General features: G+C 39.1%; 1 protein-coding gene across 1 annotated transcript; it reads right to left on the bottom strand.

Moving 5' to 3' along the window:
* Positions 1-15,399: 15,399 nt before the first annotated feature.
* On the bottom strand, positions 15,400-16,970 carry LOC149205386 (uncharacterized). Its single transcript, XM_089397391.1, has 4 exons — positions 16,711-16,970; positions 16,269-16,617; positions 15,695-15,894; positions 15,400-15,613 (listed from the first exon to the last, which is right to left on the bottom strand). Exons 1-4 carry the CDS (start codon positions 16,968-16,970, stop codon positions 15,400-15,402), a joined length of 1,023 nt encoding a protein of 340 aa, XP_089253517.1.
* Between the last annotated feature and the right edge of the window lie 3,028 nt (positions 16,971-19,998).

Here is a 19,998-nt window from a genome sequence, read left to right as displayed (position 1 = left end):
TTAGCTTGCTCCATCGATCCAGAAAAACTGGTGGTGTGTTCCAACAGAGAATGGTTGTCAAAGCTTTCCAAACTTGAACATTTGCAAGTGAAATAGAAGATGCAGCTCATCATGGCATCAATAAGCACCACAAAAGTATACATGATGATCAAAAGAGGACCCTCCCACATCCTGGAATACACATCACCATAATTCAAAAACTTCACTCTATATTCATAGAGGCTTTCCACAAAAGCAGTCCCAATAGCTATTCCCAGGATTATCATGAGACCCACTATTACAAGATACTTTTTTCTATGTGGTTCATTTGCCAAGTTTTATAAGTTTGAAACACAAAAGCCTCTTGTGAATTGCAGGTTCTCGCTTGTGAAGGGGGTTGTAATTTAATAGCAGACACTGAATTCAATGTGTCCTCCTCCATATCTTTAACCATGGAATCCATTAACTTGTTCATGTTATTATTTTCTTTAGGCCCTGCAGCCCAGTCACTCATAAACTAACTCATCAAGTGGCCAATATAAAGTCTATGTCAACAGAAGACCATATATATATATATATATATATATATATATATATATATATATATATATATATATATATATATATATATATATATATATATATAGATATATATATACACACACAGCGAGATTCTTGCAGGAGTGACTGAATTTTAAGGAATATGTAGTGAATAGAGGATCAGGGAGACTATGAAAAGAAAGAAACTAACTACTTCTAAAATGACCAGGCAAACCTCTTAGAATATCATAATTCATAATGCTAAGCAAACTTCTTGGAACCATAATAGAAGTGGAAAAACCATAACTGTGTTCTTGAAAATTAGGAGCACATAATCAGACAACCATTAGTCAAGAAATTATCTATTAGACACTGTAAGTACCACCATCCAGCACAGAAATTGCTATCTGGAACCAACGGCTGAATCTAAACAAGATAAAACTTGTATTCTGAACCCATAATAAATTGCAGCAAAACAAAAATGCAGTTATAAACTCTTCCAAATAAAAATTGTGTATAGTTTGATCAAATATTCAACATCTGCATAATAGAGTTTTTTAAGACTGCAATTCTAATACACTATAACCCATGACAGCTATAATGAAAGTTCAAAATAAGATCAAGTTATGGTATTCATGCTTTGGTAAAGACCTACCAGTCCTCTAATTATTTTAAACCCTTTATCAGATACTGTGCCCTCTAATGTTCCTTTCTATTAACTAAGGAGGTTAATCACTGAAAGCTCTAGTTTGTTAATATTGAATTTTCTGTTGGCATTATGATTCAAGTGTTGTCCTTGATGGCAACTCACTCAGTGGATGGTACAGGTGCTCAGAGGTTAGTACAGGTGATGGCAACTTAATCAGAAGACAGATCTCAGTACAGCATGCCAAGGAAGCTCATACACGCTGTTTCGTTAAGCCCAAGTCGCGTGTACACGCTAGTTCGATTCAGAAAAAGCGCGTGTATGTGGAAAGGTTCCTTTGGTTCATGGTGGTTAGTCCTTGGAAGTTGTGCCTATGATTTCGGACCATTATGTCTCGACGGGCGTGTCGATCCCTAGTTTTAAAGTTGATGGTATTGTGTTACTATGGTTTTGGCTCTTGGTATTGAGAAAGGCCTAAGGCTATATAAGGAGAAGAAGATCATTAGGCAAAATCATCTTTTGACAAGGCATGAATATCTAAGAGAGAAAGAGATCTGATATGCAGGTTCTGAGTTGCATGATCTAAGCCAAGGAGAGATCACATCGGTTAATGGAAGACTAGATCTAAGGATAGATCGGGATCTAATGGTTTGAAATGCACTATCATGATATGGTTGATTATGCGTATTTCTAGATCTGCATATTGTCGCAATGTTACGTTCTGAGTCTAACTAATGTCTGGTACAGCTGCAAATTGAGAAAGTTTATTTTTAGATCTGTACGCAGGTTGGCTTCGGTAAAAAAGCGTGTATACGCGGGTTCTGCTCATTAAAGTAGCGTATATCTTTTGAAGCTTGATTTGGGTTTACAGTGGGGTCTGACTGTTATTGCAGAGTTCTGTAGTCTGCTCTGTGTTCTGGTAACTGGTGATTGACAGGGTTCAGTGGTTCAGTGATTCAAAGTTTGGTTGTTTTATGCTTCAATGATCTGTTGTGGAAATTGAATGAATTGTGGTCTTCAGATTGTAATGTTGTGCTTCAGGAATATCCAAGTCTGAAAATGTATGAAAAGTGATACCTGGAAGAAGGAAGATTGTAGGTCAGCACCTATGTACTAGTATCTTGGCTAGTACAAGAGCAAAGGGGGTTGGAGCTCCCTTCCAAGGAAGTTTGGAGAACGAGAGAAGGTTGAAGCCTTCTGCAGGTTGTAGCCTGCGTACTGGTATAAGGCTGCACCAGTACAAAAGATTGTAAACTGAAGTTTCATATTAAGAAAGATAGAGACAACTTGCAGCAGGTGGTTTTCACCCACATTGGGTTTCCACCTTATATCTTGGTGTTCATGTGTGTGGCTTTTTATCTGTTCTGTTATACTGCACATGTTTACTGTTAATATGATGAATAATGTCCTGATGCACTTAATTGAAGAATAAGCTAACTAAATTGTGAGTTTTCTGCTTATACGCTGTTTTACTTCGTCACAGTAGCGTGTACACGCTGGTTCACTTAACTGAAGTAGCGTATATGTTTCTGGGCATTTGAAAAGTTTGATTAATCTGATAATACTGATTCACCCCCCCTCTCAGTATTATTTCCAACAATTGGTATCAGAGCAGGTCCTTCAGAGAAGCTTGATCGCTTGAAGGAAGATCATTCATCATGAGCAACTACGAGAAAGAAGCATCAATCAGGCCACCGGTTTTTGATGGAACAAATTTCAATTATTGGAAGGTAAGAGTTACTGCATATCTTCAATCTCTTGGTACAGAAGTTTGGGACATTGTAGAAACAGGCTATGCTTTTCCTTCAGCTACTCCTACAGATCCAGCTGAGAAAAAGGCATATGAAACAAATGCAAAAGCAGTCAGTACTCTATTAGGAAGTATATCTCAAACAGAATTCATGAAGGTCATGCACTTCAAATCAGCAAAAGAAATATGGGACAAAATGATCACTAGCTATGAAGGAGATGAACAGGTAAAGCAAGCTAAACTTCAAACACTCAGGATTCAATATGAGACTCTCAAGATGTATAATGATGAAAGTGTGGCTAATTATTTTCTTCGGGTAGATGAGATTGTTAATTGTATGAAAAATTTGGGTGAAGAAATAAGAGAAACTATAGTAGTTCAAAAGATTCTAAGATCTTTATCCCCCAAGTTTGAATCTAAAGTATCTGCAATAGAAGAAAAAGAAAATCTCCGTGTTCTCACTATGTCTCAGCTACATGGAATTCTAACCGCTTATGAAATGAGAAAGGGAGGTCCATCTGACAGAAGGGAAGCTGCTTTTAAGGCATCAGGAAAAGAAGATTACTATGAAGCAAGCCATGTTCCAGAAGAAGAGGAAGAGGAATCAAATTTTGTCAGAAATCTTCAAAGGGGTTCTGGAAGGTTCAGAGGTAAGCTACCTTTCAAATGCTTTGCTTGTGGGAAAGTAGGTCATTATGCTGCAAAATGTCCTTATAAGGATAAAGGAAAAGAACCTGCTAGATGGAACAAGAAACAAAGTGCAAATAGGAAAAGCTACTACACCCATGAAGATAGTGATGGCTTATCAAACAGTGATGAAGATGAACAAGGTAATAAATATAAGCTGTTAATGGCATTTGAAGATGATGATTATGAGGATGCTATAGATGTGGATAATCTCTATAATGAAATCACTAGACTCAAGAGAGGCATAGAAGAAAAGAATGTGATCATTGATACTTTGCAATTTCAAATTGATGAAAAGGAAAAACATCTTGAAAAACTAGAAGGTGAAATTGTTGGTCTCAGAAAAGAAATTGAGAAAACAAAAGCTATTAATCTTAAATTTGTCAAAGGATCTGAAACTTTGGATGAGATTATCAGTGTGCAGCGGTCTCCTCTAAACAAGACAGGTTTGGGCTATAATGGAGAAACCTCTCAAGCATCCACCTCAAAAAGTTATCTTGATGCAGCAAGAGGAAATGAGCGGAAGAACAATGAAGATAATCAGGTAAAGCAGGGACGAGTTACAAACAGAAACTATCAGGGACAATCCTCCTTAAGGATGAACAAAAGCTACAACCAACCACAGGTAAAATCTTCTCAGTTTGGCTCAAGAATAGATGAAAATAGAAATTACAATCAGTTGGCTGGTAGATTCAATAACCGCAGAAGCTTCTTCAATGGACAATGCTTTTCTTGCCACAACTTTGGTCACAGAGCAGCTCAATGTGTTGCATATAAAACAATCATGACTAGGGAAGCTCAAAAACAAAGAAGTATGACAGGGATTACAAAAAGGACCTATAACAACTTTTCGGTGCTTGAAAATGAAGTTGAATGTTCTATTTGCAATAATTTTGGTCATAAAGACTCTGAATGCAGGAGCAGGTTTCAGGAGAAAAAGGAACAAGCCACAAGCACCAAAACATGGAGAATAAAGGAACCTCAAACAGAAAGATGTGGGATAGCATTTTATGCAGAAGGACAGGAAAATCTATGGTACATTGACAGTGGATGTTCGAAACATATGACAGGTGATAAAGAAAAACTTGAATCTTATTCTACTTTAGAAAAGGGAAAGAAAGTTTCTTTTGGAAATGATACTCCTGCAACTATAAAAGGAAAAGGTATTGCTCCTTTGAAAGAAAAGGTCAAGGCTGGAAATGTTTTGTATGTTGATGGATTGAAGCATAATCTTCTAAGTGTCAGCCAGATGTGTGATCAAAAAACAGAGGTTATTTTCAGATCGAATGGATGTCTTGTTCGTGATCTTGATACAGGTAAAACAGTTCTCAAAGGCAAAAGAACTCCAAATAATCTGTACATATTTGAAGAAGGACAACAACAATGCTATCTTAGCAAGGATGAAGAGCACTGGTTATGGCATCGAAGGTTGGGACATCTAAGCTTCTCACAAATAAGGAAAGCATGCAAATATCAGGCAGTTCGCGATCTTCCAGATATCAAAATTCCAGACAACACCATATGCAAATCTTGTCAGTTTGGAAAGCAGACCAGAACTAACTTTCCAGAGAAGGAAGGATCAGCTAGCTTGCCTCTTGAGCTAGTCCATACAGATGTATGTGGTCCATTTAGGAAAAGGACACCTCGAGGGGAAGAATATCTGATATTATTCATTGATGATTTCTCAAGGTTTGTTTGGTTAGGGCTTATGAAGCACAAAGATGAAGCATTCGAAAAATTCAAATCCTTCAAAGCATTGGCTGAAAATGAATCAGGACACAAAATCAAGTGCCTCAGATCTGACAGAGGTGGGGAGTTCACATCAAATGAATTTTTTGATTTCTGCGATGAACATGGGATAAGAAGAGAATTCTCTACAGCTAGAACTCCTCAGCAAAATGGGGTTGTGGAAAGAATGAACAGAACTATCCAACAAATGGCTCGTGCTATGCTCGATGAATCAGGTACTCCTGCAACCTTCTGGGGAGAAGCCGCACATGCTGCTGTTATCATTCTTAACAAAACAAATGTCCGAGTAAACAGCACTCAAACACCTCATGAGCTTTGGAGTGGTAAAACTCCTTCCGTGAAGCATTTCAAAATCTTTGGGAGCAAATGTTATATTAAGAATACTGATGAGCAACTTGGCAAACTTGAACCTAGAGCAGATGAGGGCATTCTTCTTGGTTATTCTCCACATAGCAAAGCATACAAGTGCTACAATAAAAGACTTGGCAGAATTGTTGACAGTATTGATATAGTGGTTGATGAGAAGGGATATATTCCTAGGCAAGTTCATCATGAAGAAGATGAAGGTTACTCTCAAAGGCGAAATGATGAAGAAGAAGAACCTCAAGAAGAAGAAGAATCTCAAGAAGAACCAGAGGAGCAGACAAGAATAGAAGAGAAGACTCCATCCAGATATGTCCAAAAGAATCATCCAGAAACTCAGATTGTGGGGCAGAAAGAAGCAGGAGTACAAACAAGAAGGACACTTGCAGAAGCTTCAAGCTACTTGGCTCTACTCTCCTCCATTGAACCACAAAATGTGAAAGAAGCATGCAAAGATGAATGTTGGGTCAAAGCAATGGATGAAGAACTTGAGCAAATCGAAAGGAACAACACTTGGGAATTAGTTCCTAGACCAAAAGATAAGAATGTAATAGGAACAAAATGGGTCTTCAAGAATAAGTTAAATGAAAATGGAGAAGTAATTAGAAACAAGGCCAGACTTGTTTGTAAAGGGTATGCACAGCAAGAAGGAATAGACTTTGAAGAGACCTTTGCTCCTGTGGCAAGACTAGAGGCCATCCGAATGTTCCTTGCTCTCTCAAGCTTTCAAAACTTCAAGGTATTTCAAATGGACGTGAAATCAGCCTTCCTGAATGGAGACTTAGAAGAAGAAGTATATATTGAGCAGCCAGATGGGTTCATTCTTGGGAATGATCCAAACCTTGTATGCAGATTGAAAAAGGCTCTCTATGGGCTCAAACAAGCTCCAAGGGCTTGGTACTATCGGTTGGACAAATATCTTCACCAACAAGGCTTTTCAAAAGGATCAGCAGATAGCAATCTCTATATAAAAGTTGAAAATAACAAATTGCTAATTCTTGTTGTTTATGTAGATGATATTATTTTTGGCAGCAATGAAGAGACTATGAGTCAAAACTTTGCCTTGGTTATGCAGAAAGAATTCGAAATGTCACTTCTTGGAGAATTGACATATTTTCTTGGATTGCAAATCCAACAAAATGAAGGAGGTATCTTCTTGTCTCAAACCAAATACCTCAAGCAGATCTTGAAGAAGTATGGCATGGAAGAGTCAAAACCAGTATGTACACCCATGGTTACAGGATGCAGCCTCAGTGCAAATGATGAATCAGCAGCAGTCCACCAACCCACTTATAGATCCATGATTGGGAGTTTGCTTTATTTGACAGGTACTCGACCAGATATTACACATGCAGTAGGAATGGTTGGAAGATTTCAAGCCAACCCAAAGGAAACTCATCTTCAGGCAGTCAAAAGAATCTTCAAATATCTTCAAGGGACCCAAAACTATGGCTTATGGTATCCTAGAAATACAGATCTCACTCTTCATGCTTACACAGATGCAGATTGGGCTGGAAGTGTGGATGATAGGAAAAGCACAAGTGGAGGTGCTTTCTTCATGGGTTCCAGATTAGTATCTTGGTTCAGCAAGAAACAAAGTTCGATTGCCTTATCTACAGCTGAAGCAGAATATGTGGCTGCAGCATCTTGTTGCACACAACTTCTTTGGATGATGCAGACCTTGCAGGACTTTCAAATCACTTGCACTCCACCTGTCTCTATCTTATGTGATAATACAAGTGCAATCAGCATTTCAAAGAATCCAGTCATGCACTCAAAGACCAAGCACATACCAATCAAGTACCATTTTCTTCGGGAACAAGTGCTTGAGCAGAAGGTCAAGTTGGAGTATGTTCCTTCTAAGGAGCAAGTTGCTGATATTCTCACAAAACCACTGCCCAGGGAAACTTTTGAATATCTCAGACAAAAGCTGGGAGTAGTTAATGCTTCATCCTGTTGTTGAAATTTGTTTGTTCTACAGAAAAGTTGGTATACGCAGGTTACGGAAGGAATATGAGCGTATACACGCGGATTCATGGTGGGTAAGTCGCGTGTATGCTGGACGCTTGTTGCAGAAAGAATATCCGCGTACATACGCTGTTTTATACAGGATAAAACGCGTATATGAAGTTCTGAACAGCAAGGGAAAACTCTGAAGTTCTGAACAGCAATAGGAATGTCAGAATTATTCAGGCACAGTTTCAGGGAGTGCAACAGGCACAGGTTCAGGGGGAGCAGCTCAAAAGTCTCATAAAGCATTGTTGGCATTCAGATGTTTTTGGTTGTTGGTTTCAGGAGAAGGAGCTCAGAAAGAAATTCTAGTTGCTGATCTAACAAGATGTTTATCAGATGCTGCTGATGTCTTTCCTAAGTCTTGGTCTAGATCTGTTGTCTCTATGTCATGTATCTCTCTTGTCTCTTTTATGGTGTCAAGGTCATGTAACGGCCGTTGTTGGTTTCCCCACTATGCCTGGGATGAATGCTGTAATATAATTGGTTGTTTCTGATATGTTATGGTTGTATGTATTGAGTCCTTTGGTGATAGAAAGGTCCCATATGGTGTATAAGTCTTGGTTCTTGTTGAAGAACATCTTTTGCAGATCTGGCCTACTGTCAGGGGGAGCACGAGTCAGCACAGCCAAGCAGAAGTATCAGCATGTCCTCAGGGGGAGCATAGCCCTTTGCCCTTGATGTCAAAGGGGGAGAGTAACTTGGTGTGGTGGTTGCCATCAAGTTCAAAGGGGGAGATTGTTGGCATTATGATTCAAGTGTTGTCCTTGATGGCAACTCACTCAGTGGATGGTACAGGTGCTCAGAGGTTAGTACAGGTGATGGCAACTTAATCAGAAGACAGATCTCAGTACAGCATGCCAAGGAAGCTCATACACGCTGTTTCGTTAAGCCCAAGTCGCGTGTACACGCTAGTTCGATTCAGAAAAAGCGCGTGTATGTGGAAAGGTTCCTTTGGTTCATGGTGGTTAGTCCTTGGAAGTTGTGCCTATGATTTTGGACCATTATGTCTCGACGGGCGTGTCGATCCCTAGTTTTAAAGTTGATGGTATTGTGTTACTATGGTTTTGGCTCTTGGTATTGAGAAAGGCCTAAGGCTATATAAGGAGAAGAAGATCATTAGGCAAAATCATCTTTTGACAAGGCATGAATATCTAAGAGAGAAAGAGATCTGATATGCAGGTTCTGAGTTGCATGATCTAAGCCAAGGAGAGATCACATCGGTTAATGGAAGACTAGATCTAAGGATAGATCGGGATCTAATGGTTTGAAATGCACTATCATGATATGGTTGATTATGCGTATTTCTAGATCTGCATATTGTCGCAATGTTACGTTCTGAGTCTAACTAATGTCTGGTACAGCTGCAAATTGAGAAAGTTTATTTTTAGATCTGTACGCAGGTTGGCTTCGGTAAAAAAGCGTGTATACGCGGGTTCTGCTCATTAAAGTAGCGTATATCTTTTGAAGCTTGATTTGGGTTTACAGTGGGGTCTGACTGTTATTGCAGAGTTCTGTAGTCTGCTCTGTGTTCTGGTAACTGGTGATTGACAGGGTTCAGTGGTTCAGTGATTCAAAGTTTGGTTGTTTTATGCTTCAATGATCTGTTGTGGAAATTGAATGAATTGTGGTCTTCAGATTGTAATGTTGTGCTTCAGGAATATCCAAGTCTGAAAATGTATGAAAAGTGATACCTGGAAGAAGGAAGATTGTAGGTCAGCACCTATGTACTAGTATCTTGGCTAGTACAAGAGCAAAGGGGGTTGGAGCTCCCTTCCAAGGAAGTTTGGAGAACGAGAGAAGGTTGAAGCCTTCTGTAGGTTGTAGCCTGCGTACTGGTATAAGGCTGCACCAGTACAAAAGATTGTAAACTGAAGTTTCATATTAAGAAAGATAGAGACAACTTGCAGCAGGTGGTTTTCACCCACATTGGGTTTCCACCTTATATCTTGGTGTTCATGTGTGTGGCTTTTTATCTGTTCTGTTATACTGCACATGTTTACTGTTAATATGATGAATAATGTCCTGATGCACTTAATTGAAGAATAAGCTAACTAAATTGTGAGTTTTCTGCTTATACGCTGTTTTACTTCGTCACAGTAGCGTGTACACGCTGGTTCACTTAACTGAAGTAGCGTATATGTTTCTGGGCATTTGAAAAGTTTGATTAATCTGATAATACTGATTCACCCCCCCTCTCAGTATTATTTCCAACATTTTCTAACACAGAGCATGCTAAGGAATCCCGTCACAAGTATTTACCATGTGTGAGATGAACTAGAACCAACTATTAGTGCATGGAAACCATTAATATGATTTATATATTAAGCAATGAGAGGTCATTGAAAAGACGTTTAAATATTTAAAACAATCCTGTTAATGCTTGAGAGCATATAACAAAGAAGTTGTCCATCACTCAAAAGTTCCTTCAACTAGTTTTCACTTTTTTTGAAGCCAAGAAACACCCAAGCCCAAACAAGGGGAATATGGATAGGAACCTTTGTATGATACCTTGAACAAGTCATTGTGAGAGGATCATCAAATCAAATATCAACAATTTTAGATGTACCTATTTGAATGCTTAATTTTGATTTCCTAAGTCTTGCTGTCTTACATTTTCTTTGTGTTCATCTTCATCAATGTCATTGTCTACTTTTGGAAACTATTTTAAACAATTGAACGCACATGCTTTCCCTTTTATCAAATAACACCTAGAATGTTTCTTGTGCTAATCTAATTGCTTTGAGCTCAATTATTTAACACAGGTTCTGCTTTGCAGAACACTTTCCAACAGCTTGTTTTAGTATAGACACATGAATTTTATTTTAGAAAATACCAAAAAAAACTACATCCTAAAGAAATATGACCACTGATATTATATGTTTATACGATTCTAGCCATTTTGATATTTTGTCAAAGTGTTGGTTTGCATACTGTTGTAGGTGACTGTTTGAGCTTTTATCTGCAAATAGGAAGGTACAATGAACATATATGCCAAAGAGACTTCAATATAACACAAATAACATAAAATCCATATGGTAGCAATATTTTTGAACATGCCAAGATCACTTTTATTAAAGATGAAAATACACATACCACTGATAACCCATGGGGCAGCCAACAATTGTGGGATAGATTGAGAAATATCAGCAAGCAAATAAGAGATATATGACTACATATAAGTGTTGCTTTAATTAAGATAAAATATCAATAGTATCAGCACCTTCCACATGGACAATGCATACATAGGAGTATGCATATGTCACCTTCAAATGTTTGAATCTGCCCAGAAATTATGTACAGGTCCAGCAACTTGTTTTAGTATAGACACGTGAATTTTATTTTAGAAAATACCACAGAAGAACTCCATTTTGAAGAAATATGAGCATGCACAGCAATAACCATTAACAAATGTATTGGTAAAGTTGATTTATTTTTAAACCAAAAATAAAAACATGTGTTGTCAAAGAGACACATCTTCAAGTCTACATATACCATACATATCAGCTACTTCCCTTTTATATAAGAAGTGCTTCAGGTGCAAGAGGCATTGCAGTCTTTGTTGTATATAATGATTTATTGCATTCTATCATGTGAAATTGTCATTATAAAAAAAAGTGTTGGAAATTACCCAATGAAGAAAGAGAAAACAAGCTCATAATCAAATATGCAAGTACTTGATTATTGGACCATTGAACACTTTATTTATATAGAAAAGATGAAGTACATGTACATACTTGCAACTTATCACAAGTTGGAACAATTTCAAACCCTAGCCAGTGAAACCAAGAAAACCCTAACAACCAACTCCTCATATATAAGAATCACACCTAACAAAAGCTGGTCACTACACCAAGAATCCTCAACAACCTAGCATCATCAACTGCAATGACATTCATGACACGAATGCTGGTATGTGGGAGATTAAAGAAGAAGAAGCTGGATTTTCTCTGACAACTTGTTTGAGAAGCCTACAAGTTGGTTAACCTTTATGTCTTTTCCTCAGCCCTGCTGGTTTATTCTGTGTCCTGGGTCAATATGCAAACATTTAGACACCATATTAACAACGGCAACAACAACCAATACACAATTTAAGAGCAAACTAAGAGCATAAACATGGAAACAAACCTGGAAAATCACCAATTTGGGTGTTGTCAATGAGCCAATCTTGTTCGGATGGAGGTTGATCCATTGAAGAAGTTTTTGTATCTGTAAGATAACAATGCAATTTCCATCAGACCAAATAATATCATGTGAATTAATACAGGGATCAAAATACAAACTATATCAATTAGGGATCCCATTAAATGCACCTTGACTCATGTGATCAATAGAGCGATGGTTCTTCTATCTACATGCTTCAAGTGAAGGCACAATATGGGGATGGTGCACCCCTGCAAATATTCAAACACTACATTAACAACATCAACAACAACCAGTGCACACAGATAAGAGAAAAGGCATACCAACAAACCTGGAAAATGACCAATTTGGGTGTTGTCAATGAGCCAATCATGTTCGGATGGAGGGAGATCCATTGAAGAAGCTATTGTATCTGTAACATAACAATGTAATTTCCATCAGAGCAAATAATATGATGTTAATTTATAGAGGCATCAGAATACAAACTACATCAATTAGGTGTCTTGTCAAATGCACCTTGACTGATGTGATAAATAGAGGGATGATGCTTCTGTCTATGTGCTTCAAGTGAAGGTATATTATTGGGATGGTGCACCCCTACAAACATTCAAACACTGCATTAACAACATCAACAACAACCAGTGCACACAGATAAGAGAAATGACATAGCAACAAACCTGGAAAATGACCAATTTGGGTGTTGTCAATGAGCCAATCATGTTTGGATGGAGGGCGATCCATTGAAGAAGATGTTGTATCTGTAAGATAACAACGTAATTTCCATCAGAGCAAATAATATGATGCTAATTTATAGAGGCATCAGAATATAGACTACATCATTAGGTGTCCCATCAAATTCACCTTGATTCATGTGATAAATAGAGTGATGGTTCTTCTGTCTACGTGCTTCAAGTGAAGGCACAATATTTGGATAGTGCACCCCTGCAAACATTCAAACACTACATTAACTACATCAACAACAACCAATGCACATAGTTAAGAGAAAACACATATCATATAATCTCTCTATAGAACTTACTTGGGACAGTAGAGGATGCATTGTTAGAGCGAGGACGACCACGCTTGTTAAGGTGTTGAAATTGAATTGGTTCATCTTCAGATGTAGGGACATTCAAATCAATATCCAAGCTGGCATTTTTTTTGCTTCTTTTATTTTTCTTTTTAGGACTAAGGAAACTCTTCTTCCTCTTTAAAGATGACTCATAAGCACCCAACCCAAGGGTGAAGTCATAATCCATAATATGAAGATCATTAACATCATCCACAAATTTTTTAGCCAAATCAATTAATTGTTTTGTCTTACTCACAGTAGAAGGAGGACTATTCCGAAACAGGTCTAGATAGCCAAATAACTCATTTCTCAACAAATTAAGGTCTTCAACATTTTCATCATCCAAAATAGTTGTGCTAGTATCTGCATCAAGGTTTGGTGCCTCAATACTTATCTCAGGAGGGGAATTCAATGTATTAGGTGTGGTATCAAGATCCAATAAAGGGTTTGAATCCATTAAGGAGGAATGTAACCAATCTACCTTTATGGCATGCTTGCAAATGTTTCCACGAATAGACCATGGGCAATCACAAGTGATAAAATTTGTGCGATGCCATATGATAAGATATTGCTTATTAGGTTTACTTTGACTCCTCGCTCAATAAGCGTGAGATATGCTCTCATGAGGCCTACAATCACTGTCTGGAATTATTCTAGCCTTTTCCATTGATGATTCAAGCTGCTTCTCTTTCTTGTGGTTGTTCAAATATCCTTCTTTTTTCAGAATTTCCTTGAATCGATAACATGGCTCAACATTTTTTATTAGAGTATAGAATAGCCAATCCATCCTACAAGAACATTTATTTCGTCTATCACATAGAAAGGTTGTCTTGAGATAACCGTGGTATGACTCCACATCATTATTTGTCTCCTGATTTGCATGAGGAAAATCTCGGCAGCCTTTAACCCACATCCCTACATGTAAAATTTGAACTAGTAAATATATCTTGTCGTTATAAAATAAAAAATGTATGAACTAAAAAAAAATAGTATGCGAACTTACGCATCTTTTCACCAGCAACCCAATTCCTGTGGAAATAGTCCAAAAACTTCTCCTCGGTTGCAAATTTGGTGAAAAAACCATTGATTGCATTATCTACTTCATCATTAGAAACATTTTTCATGATATAACCAAGTTTTTTTTTTTTTTCTCGGCAACACTAACTATTCTATATTATTATATACAGGTAAACATTACATCCAAAAAAGACTGGCTGCCCAGGACCAACTGTGGCTCCTTGGGCGGCTCTATCAGACTCATAATTCTGCCTCGCAGGGCGATATTCGAGTTCAGAACGATACACATGACACGGTGATATTCCAATGTAGCACCAAAACGGCCCACGCAGGGGCATCCCACAAAAGACTCATGACCCAGAAAGACTATAAAAGCCGCGAGCATAACCCAGAGCAGGAAGACTAGAGTAGCCGCTAACATGACTCAGAACATAAAGGAAACGAACAAAGACATAAGACGTAAACTAGATATCAACCGAGACCCCGTACCCGACCTGAGAGAAGAAAGCAGATGCGCGGGAGTGCCGCTGGGGGTTACTCCTCTGGTTTCTCTTCAAGTATTCTGCACCATCCTTGTCCCTCTGGGATACCCTCCCATAGTGCCATGGGGTCTTGCGCGGGGGCTGGCAGCTCTTGTTCTCGAGTTCGGGAGGGGGCTTGCTGAGGCTCCCTCTCTGAATTACCCTCTGCATTCGATGGCTCCCCCAATGGGCGCTTCCCCCTATTGTCCTCTGGACGTTCCTCAGCAGGGACCATTGACGATCCTTCCTCATTCTCCTCAGGAATTTTGGTGAAAAGCACTGAGATATGTGCATTAATTCCAGCATTGTCCCTGGAGCTGCCCAATGTAAAAATGACAGAGCCAAACGCTGGGAGCATGGGCGCTCCATCATTGGAGCTACCAGCCTCCAGAAGCTGACTGGCTTGAATTGGGGTAGCTCCTGCCCTTCTATAACAATAGCAGCAGCAGCAGTGATGGTGAACATCCGCTGCAGGGGGACGTGAGGATTCACCACGCCCTGAACCTCTTCTGCAAGGCATCCTTTCACGCGGCCGCGCCATGGTATCCGCAAATTCCTTATCCTGTTCCAGAGCAGAGGAGGGCCTACTGTTACTTCGTTCCTTACCAACTGCTTGCTGTCTCCAAATTGGGTCGAGGCTGAGCACAAATGAGCATAGCCAAAGATCAGAAAAAACAAGCATGGAGCGGACCTCGTCCGAGCTCTCAGCAATGAAATCGCAGCATCTTCGCTCAGGGTTCTGAGGAGTCTTCTCGTCGCACTGAGCTTCGCACCCCAACAATCCATCATTCTTAAACCCATTAACATTCCCTCGGTACTTTCCCGCATTGAATACTCTCTGCTGGCTTGCCATCGCCTCCAGCGCCTTCATTAAGGCTACCCTTATGCTTCTCCCGACTTGAAGTCTCGGCGGCGAGAGGCATTAAAGGCCCTTGATCTTCACGTGGCAGCCCATGCTGGGCATGTGGCTCTCCCCGTCCAGACTTGATGACACCCGCATCCGGGGCATGATATAACCAAGTTCATTGAACATCTCTTTTGCTTTTTCTAAATTGCTGGCCAACCGATTAACATTCTTTAGCCATGCCCTCCTTACATGCCAAATACACAAGATCACTTCACATCTGGTGATTCTCCTGCCAAACTTAATTCATTTTAAGTGAGAAATATTTAGAACGAATGCAACTTGCAATGTCAAATAAGAATATTGATGTTACCTCAAAGCAATGATTTCAGTCAATGCATCATCAACCATAAAGGCATTGACCTTCCAGTCAGGACGAAGCTGAAAACACCTATGCATGAGGTGCTCCATCCATACCGCTATATCTTGTGATGTATTACGTGACATCACCACCCATGCGACTGGAACCCCACTTTGTTGCTCATCAAACACCGCAAGCGTGTACAACTGATACTGTCATATTAAAAAAAATGAAGTTAATTTTAAGTCAATAATCATATTGAATCATTATAACCAAGATGATTCATTAAGGCTATCATTGCAAATATACTCACTCCATATTTATTTGTACTGAATGTTGAGTCCATAGCTATCAAGCTATTATGGGATAACTTGACCATAGTTTCCAACATCCATTTTGTTTGTATTCCAGCGATAAAAGGGATCTCTCCACCATTGGGTTTCTGATAGAAGAAGAAATCATTATGGTGTTTTTCATACCAGAGATTCACACTCATTTCGTCTTTGCTATGCAGTTGGTAATTTTCTTTTGTCAGACGATTATAGATGTTTACAACATCTTTTCTGCGTAAGAAAAAATCCCTAACCTGAGCTGTGGGATGTATGTCAACATATTTCTTAATATGCATTTTATAAACAGAGTCAATTGGCACTTGAAGGAAAAAACAACTTTCTAAATAAGAAATCATGTCTCTTGAAAGTCTTGGCTTCCTCTGAGGACCATCATCACCAAAAGTGTCGTGTTTGCCATGACAAGGCCATCCTTGCCCATCTTCATGATCATACATGTTGTATGTTATTATTGCAACATCAGGATCTTGAACCATGATCTTTATAATAAAATGGCATTGGCAACCCCTCTTTTTGAAAATTGAACGCCTTGGTTTGGTTTTCCATTCTTCTCTCTTGTCCTCTGGGCCATATGAGCAAGTATAACTACAAAATAAATTTTGAAATGTCAACACATATGACAAATGATAAAGCATTGTTAATATCAACATGTAAAGAAGGCTTTTCTAAAATACTTACAGTTCCCATAGTAAGGCAGCACTAGGCCTTGAGCTTGGAGTTTTGCTTTTTCGACGCTGGAAGGAACATGGAGCATCTGGATTCGATTCCTCTCCTTGAATAAAATCATTAATTATTAGTTTAGGAATTTTTGCAACGCGGTCAATATTCATGTTCGTCTTGTATACTTCAGACCAAACTAAATCTTTACTAGAAAATATGATTTTCTCTTTAGGGTCTTGCACCTCAAGGCCCATAATAGTCTTCCATTTCTTTTCCATGTTGTCTCAATGTCTGCAAAAAAATGTGGACCAACCAATTTCCAACAATGGACCAACTAACATCATCAACTTGATGTTAGATTGGTACCTGATGCCCGCAGAATCTGATACCACGTGATTTTTATGGTCAACTTGATGTCAGATTGGTACCTGATGCCCGCAGAATCTGATACCATGGGATTTTTATGGTCACAACTTGCAGATACATTCATAGCGTGGAATGTGGGAACCACAGTAGCTTCAGCGTTCAAGGAAATGTACTAGAAGCTAGCATTAACATGAGACATAGAACTTCGCATAATGCCTCTTGAATACGATAGCACTGGATTGTTATCCTGATAAGTTGTACCCTATTCACAATGTGGGAACCACATTAGCTTTGGCCTTAAAATAAATGTAGTGTAGGGTTAACATTTATGTGAGATACAAAACTTCAACTTTAACATGGGTCCAATTGATGAGATCGTAGAACAAGTTGCAAAACTTCCCTGTTGTCGTAATTTTACTTTAATTTTACTTTATGGATATATATGTGTGGTCCATTCCCATTCCAATGAATTGAATAATAAGCCACCTTCAGCACATATTCGAGCAGTGGAAGTCGATCATGCTTGCAGTTTTCAGACAAAATTGATTTCTGAAGTTGTCATTTTCTGTTTTGGATTCAGTCTTTAAGAACACTCCCTGAACTCCTGGTAGTAGAATTGCCTTCTAGACTTCCTTTCTCTAGCAAATAATTTCCCAAAACTTCATCTTTATGGAAACTAAATTTGGAGTAATCTATAGACTGAGGACTAAACGAAATTTTTACAAAGAGGTCAATAAGCTTTGAGTTTTATTCGCCTTTCATGAGATGCCATCCAACAGCGTAAAACAAGAAGTATAGTACGCAGAAATGAGTGTCTTGGATAGAATTCAGAGCCATTTACTCGGCGATTTTGAATGCTTCTTCTTCAGTACGGGAAATTGGGTGTTTGATTCCACAAGAAATTGCAGCCCCGAAGAAGAAAACTTCATCCAGACGCACTCACAGCTGACTCAGTCGATGACAGCAGACAGGAAATAAAGACGGAAATTACTCGGCGATTTTGAACGCTTTTTCTTCAGTACGGGAAATTGGGTGTCTGATTCCACAAGAAATTGCAGCCCCGAAGAAGAAAACTTCATCCAGACGCACTCATAGTTGACTCAGTCGATGACAACAGACGGGAAATAAAGACAGAAATTCTGATCGCGACCATTAAGTCTTGCGTCCCTTGCTCTCTGTCTCACGCTGTGATCATATTTGATGGCTCCTCGCAGGATTGACAGAGCGTACAAATTCCAGAAATTCTTCCCCAACGAATCGAACCTGTGTTAATCTGCATTGATATCTTATTCGCTGATAGCATTTTGCTCAGTCGGTGGTTCTGCTCTGGGCAAGGGCGGGGTAGCAGGGGATGCTCCGGTTCGGCTGAAATTTTCAAATCGAGTTGGCGCAATTGCCATACACTTGTACGCGGGGTTGGCGGGATTGGTGAATTTGAAATAGGCAGTCGGCATGCGAGGTGACAGTGACAGAGGTAACAGAGTTGACTTTCCAGGGAGGTGACGGAGACGGAGAGGAAAAGGCCGGTTGGGTGGTTGGCCGGAATAATGCACTTTTCGGATGATCGGAATCTCCAAAAAGTCGCATTATAGACTACTCTGCGCAACTACAACTACAAAGTTTATATTTGAATACATTTTGCTTAGGTTTGGTTGTCCTAAGATTTTTATGAATGACAGGGGTTCACATTTCCTAAATGAAATGATTTCTTCTTTGCTAGAGGAATTCCAGATGTATTATCATAAGAGTACGCAATACCATCCTCAAGCAAATGGAAAAATTGAAGCTTTCAATATGATCCTAGAGAATTCTTTGATGAAGATCTATAACACAAATCAGAATGATTGGGATGTGCGCATGCCAGTTGTTCTTTGGGCATATAGAACTACTTATAAGAAGCTGACTGGACAGACACCATTTCGACTGGTTTATGGATAAGAAGAGGTGATGTCGATGGAATACATAGTGCCCAGTTTGAGGATTGTTGCAGTCACGGAGATGGCAGATCGAGATATAATGGAAGAACACCTTGTGTAGATACTTGAGTTAGAAGATCACTTCCTCACAGGATTCCATCAACAAGTGCACAAGGCTTGAGAAAAGGTGTGGCATGATCGCCACATTAAGCAAAGGGCATTTAAAAATGGAGATTTAGTGTTGATGTATGATAAAAAATTTACTAAGTTTCCAGGAAAGTTTCAGATGCATTAGATGAGACCATATATCATCAAGGAGATTACAGATGGTGGTGCAGTTCATCTCGTGAAGCTGAATGGAGAGATATTTCCAGAATAGATCAATTGGAGTCGGTTGAAGTTATATAAGGGTGATCCCACCCCTGCACAATGACTATATGGATGTAGGACAATCTTAGTACTTCAAGAAGTTGCAAGGAAGTGCGGGACTTTAAACTATGTTGCTAGGAAGAAAGTTCGGAAATGAGATTGGGCTGCGTGATGGTTAGGAGAAAGGCGCAGATGGGAGCTTGCGACATAGGAGCTTGTGACATAGGAGCTATGCTAGCAAGGTGGGTCTCACACATCCTGGCCAAAAGGTGGCTATTTGAAGGCACTGTAGATGATTGGACAACTATTTTTCTGTTAAAGGGAGCAGGGGGAAAGAATTTAAGGAGAATATATTTGGCAATTTGCTGCCAAAAGAGCATTAATGAGGGAGATCTGGAGGGAATTGTTGAATTCGAAAAGGGCTATAAATACCGCATCCCACTCCACATTCAAACACTTTGCTTCCAGAGAGATTTCCTTGAGATTTTTCACCTAAGTTTGAGCCGAGATGATTGCTGCATGTCTAGATGAGATTGGCAAGAGATAGTGAAAGAGTTTTCGTAGAAGGGGCTTGGGTTTGAGGAAGATTTGTTTGAGTGGTAGAAGAAACTATTCTGGGAGTGCATTGAAAAAATGACTGCAAACCCACCAATCC

This window comes from Pinus tabuliformis, chromosome 1_2 (assembly GCF_031772625.1).
Source record: "Pinus tabuliformis cultivar Carrire ecotype Pingquan chromosome 1_2, CPIR1, whole genome shotgun sequence".
NCBI lineage: Eukaryota > Viridiplantae > Streptophyta > Pinopsida > Pinales > Pinaceae > Pinus > Pinus tabuliformis.
The sequence above is the reverse complement of the archived record's forward strand: the minus strand, read 5'-3'. Positions and strand labels throughout refer to the sequence as shown.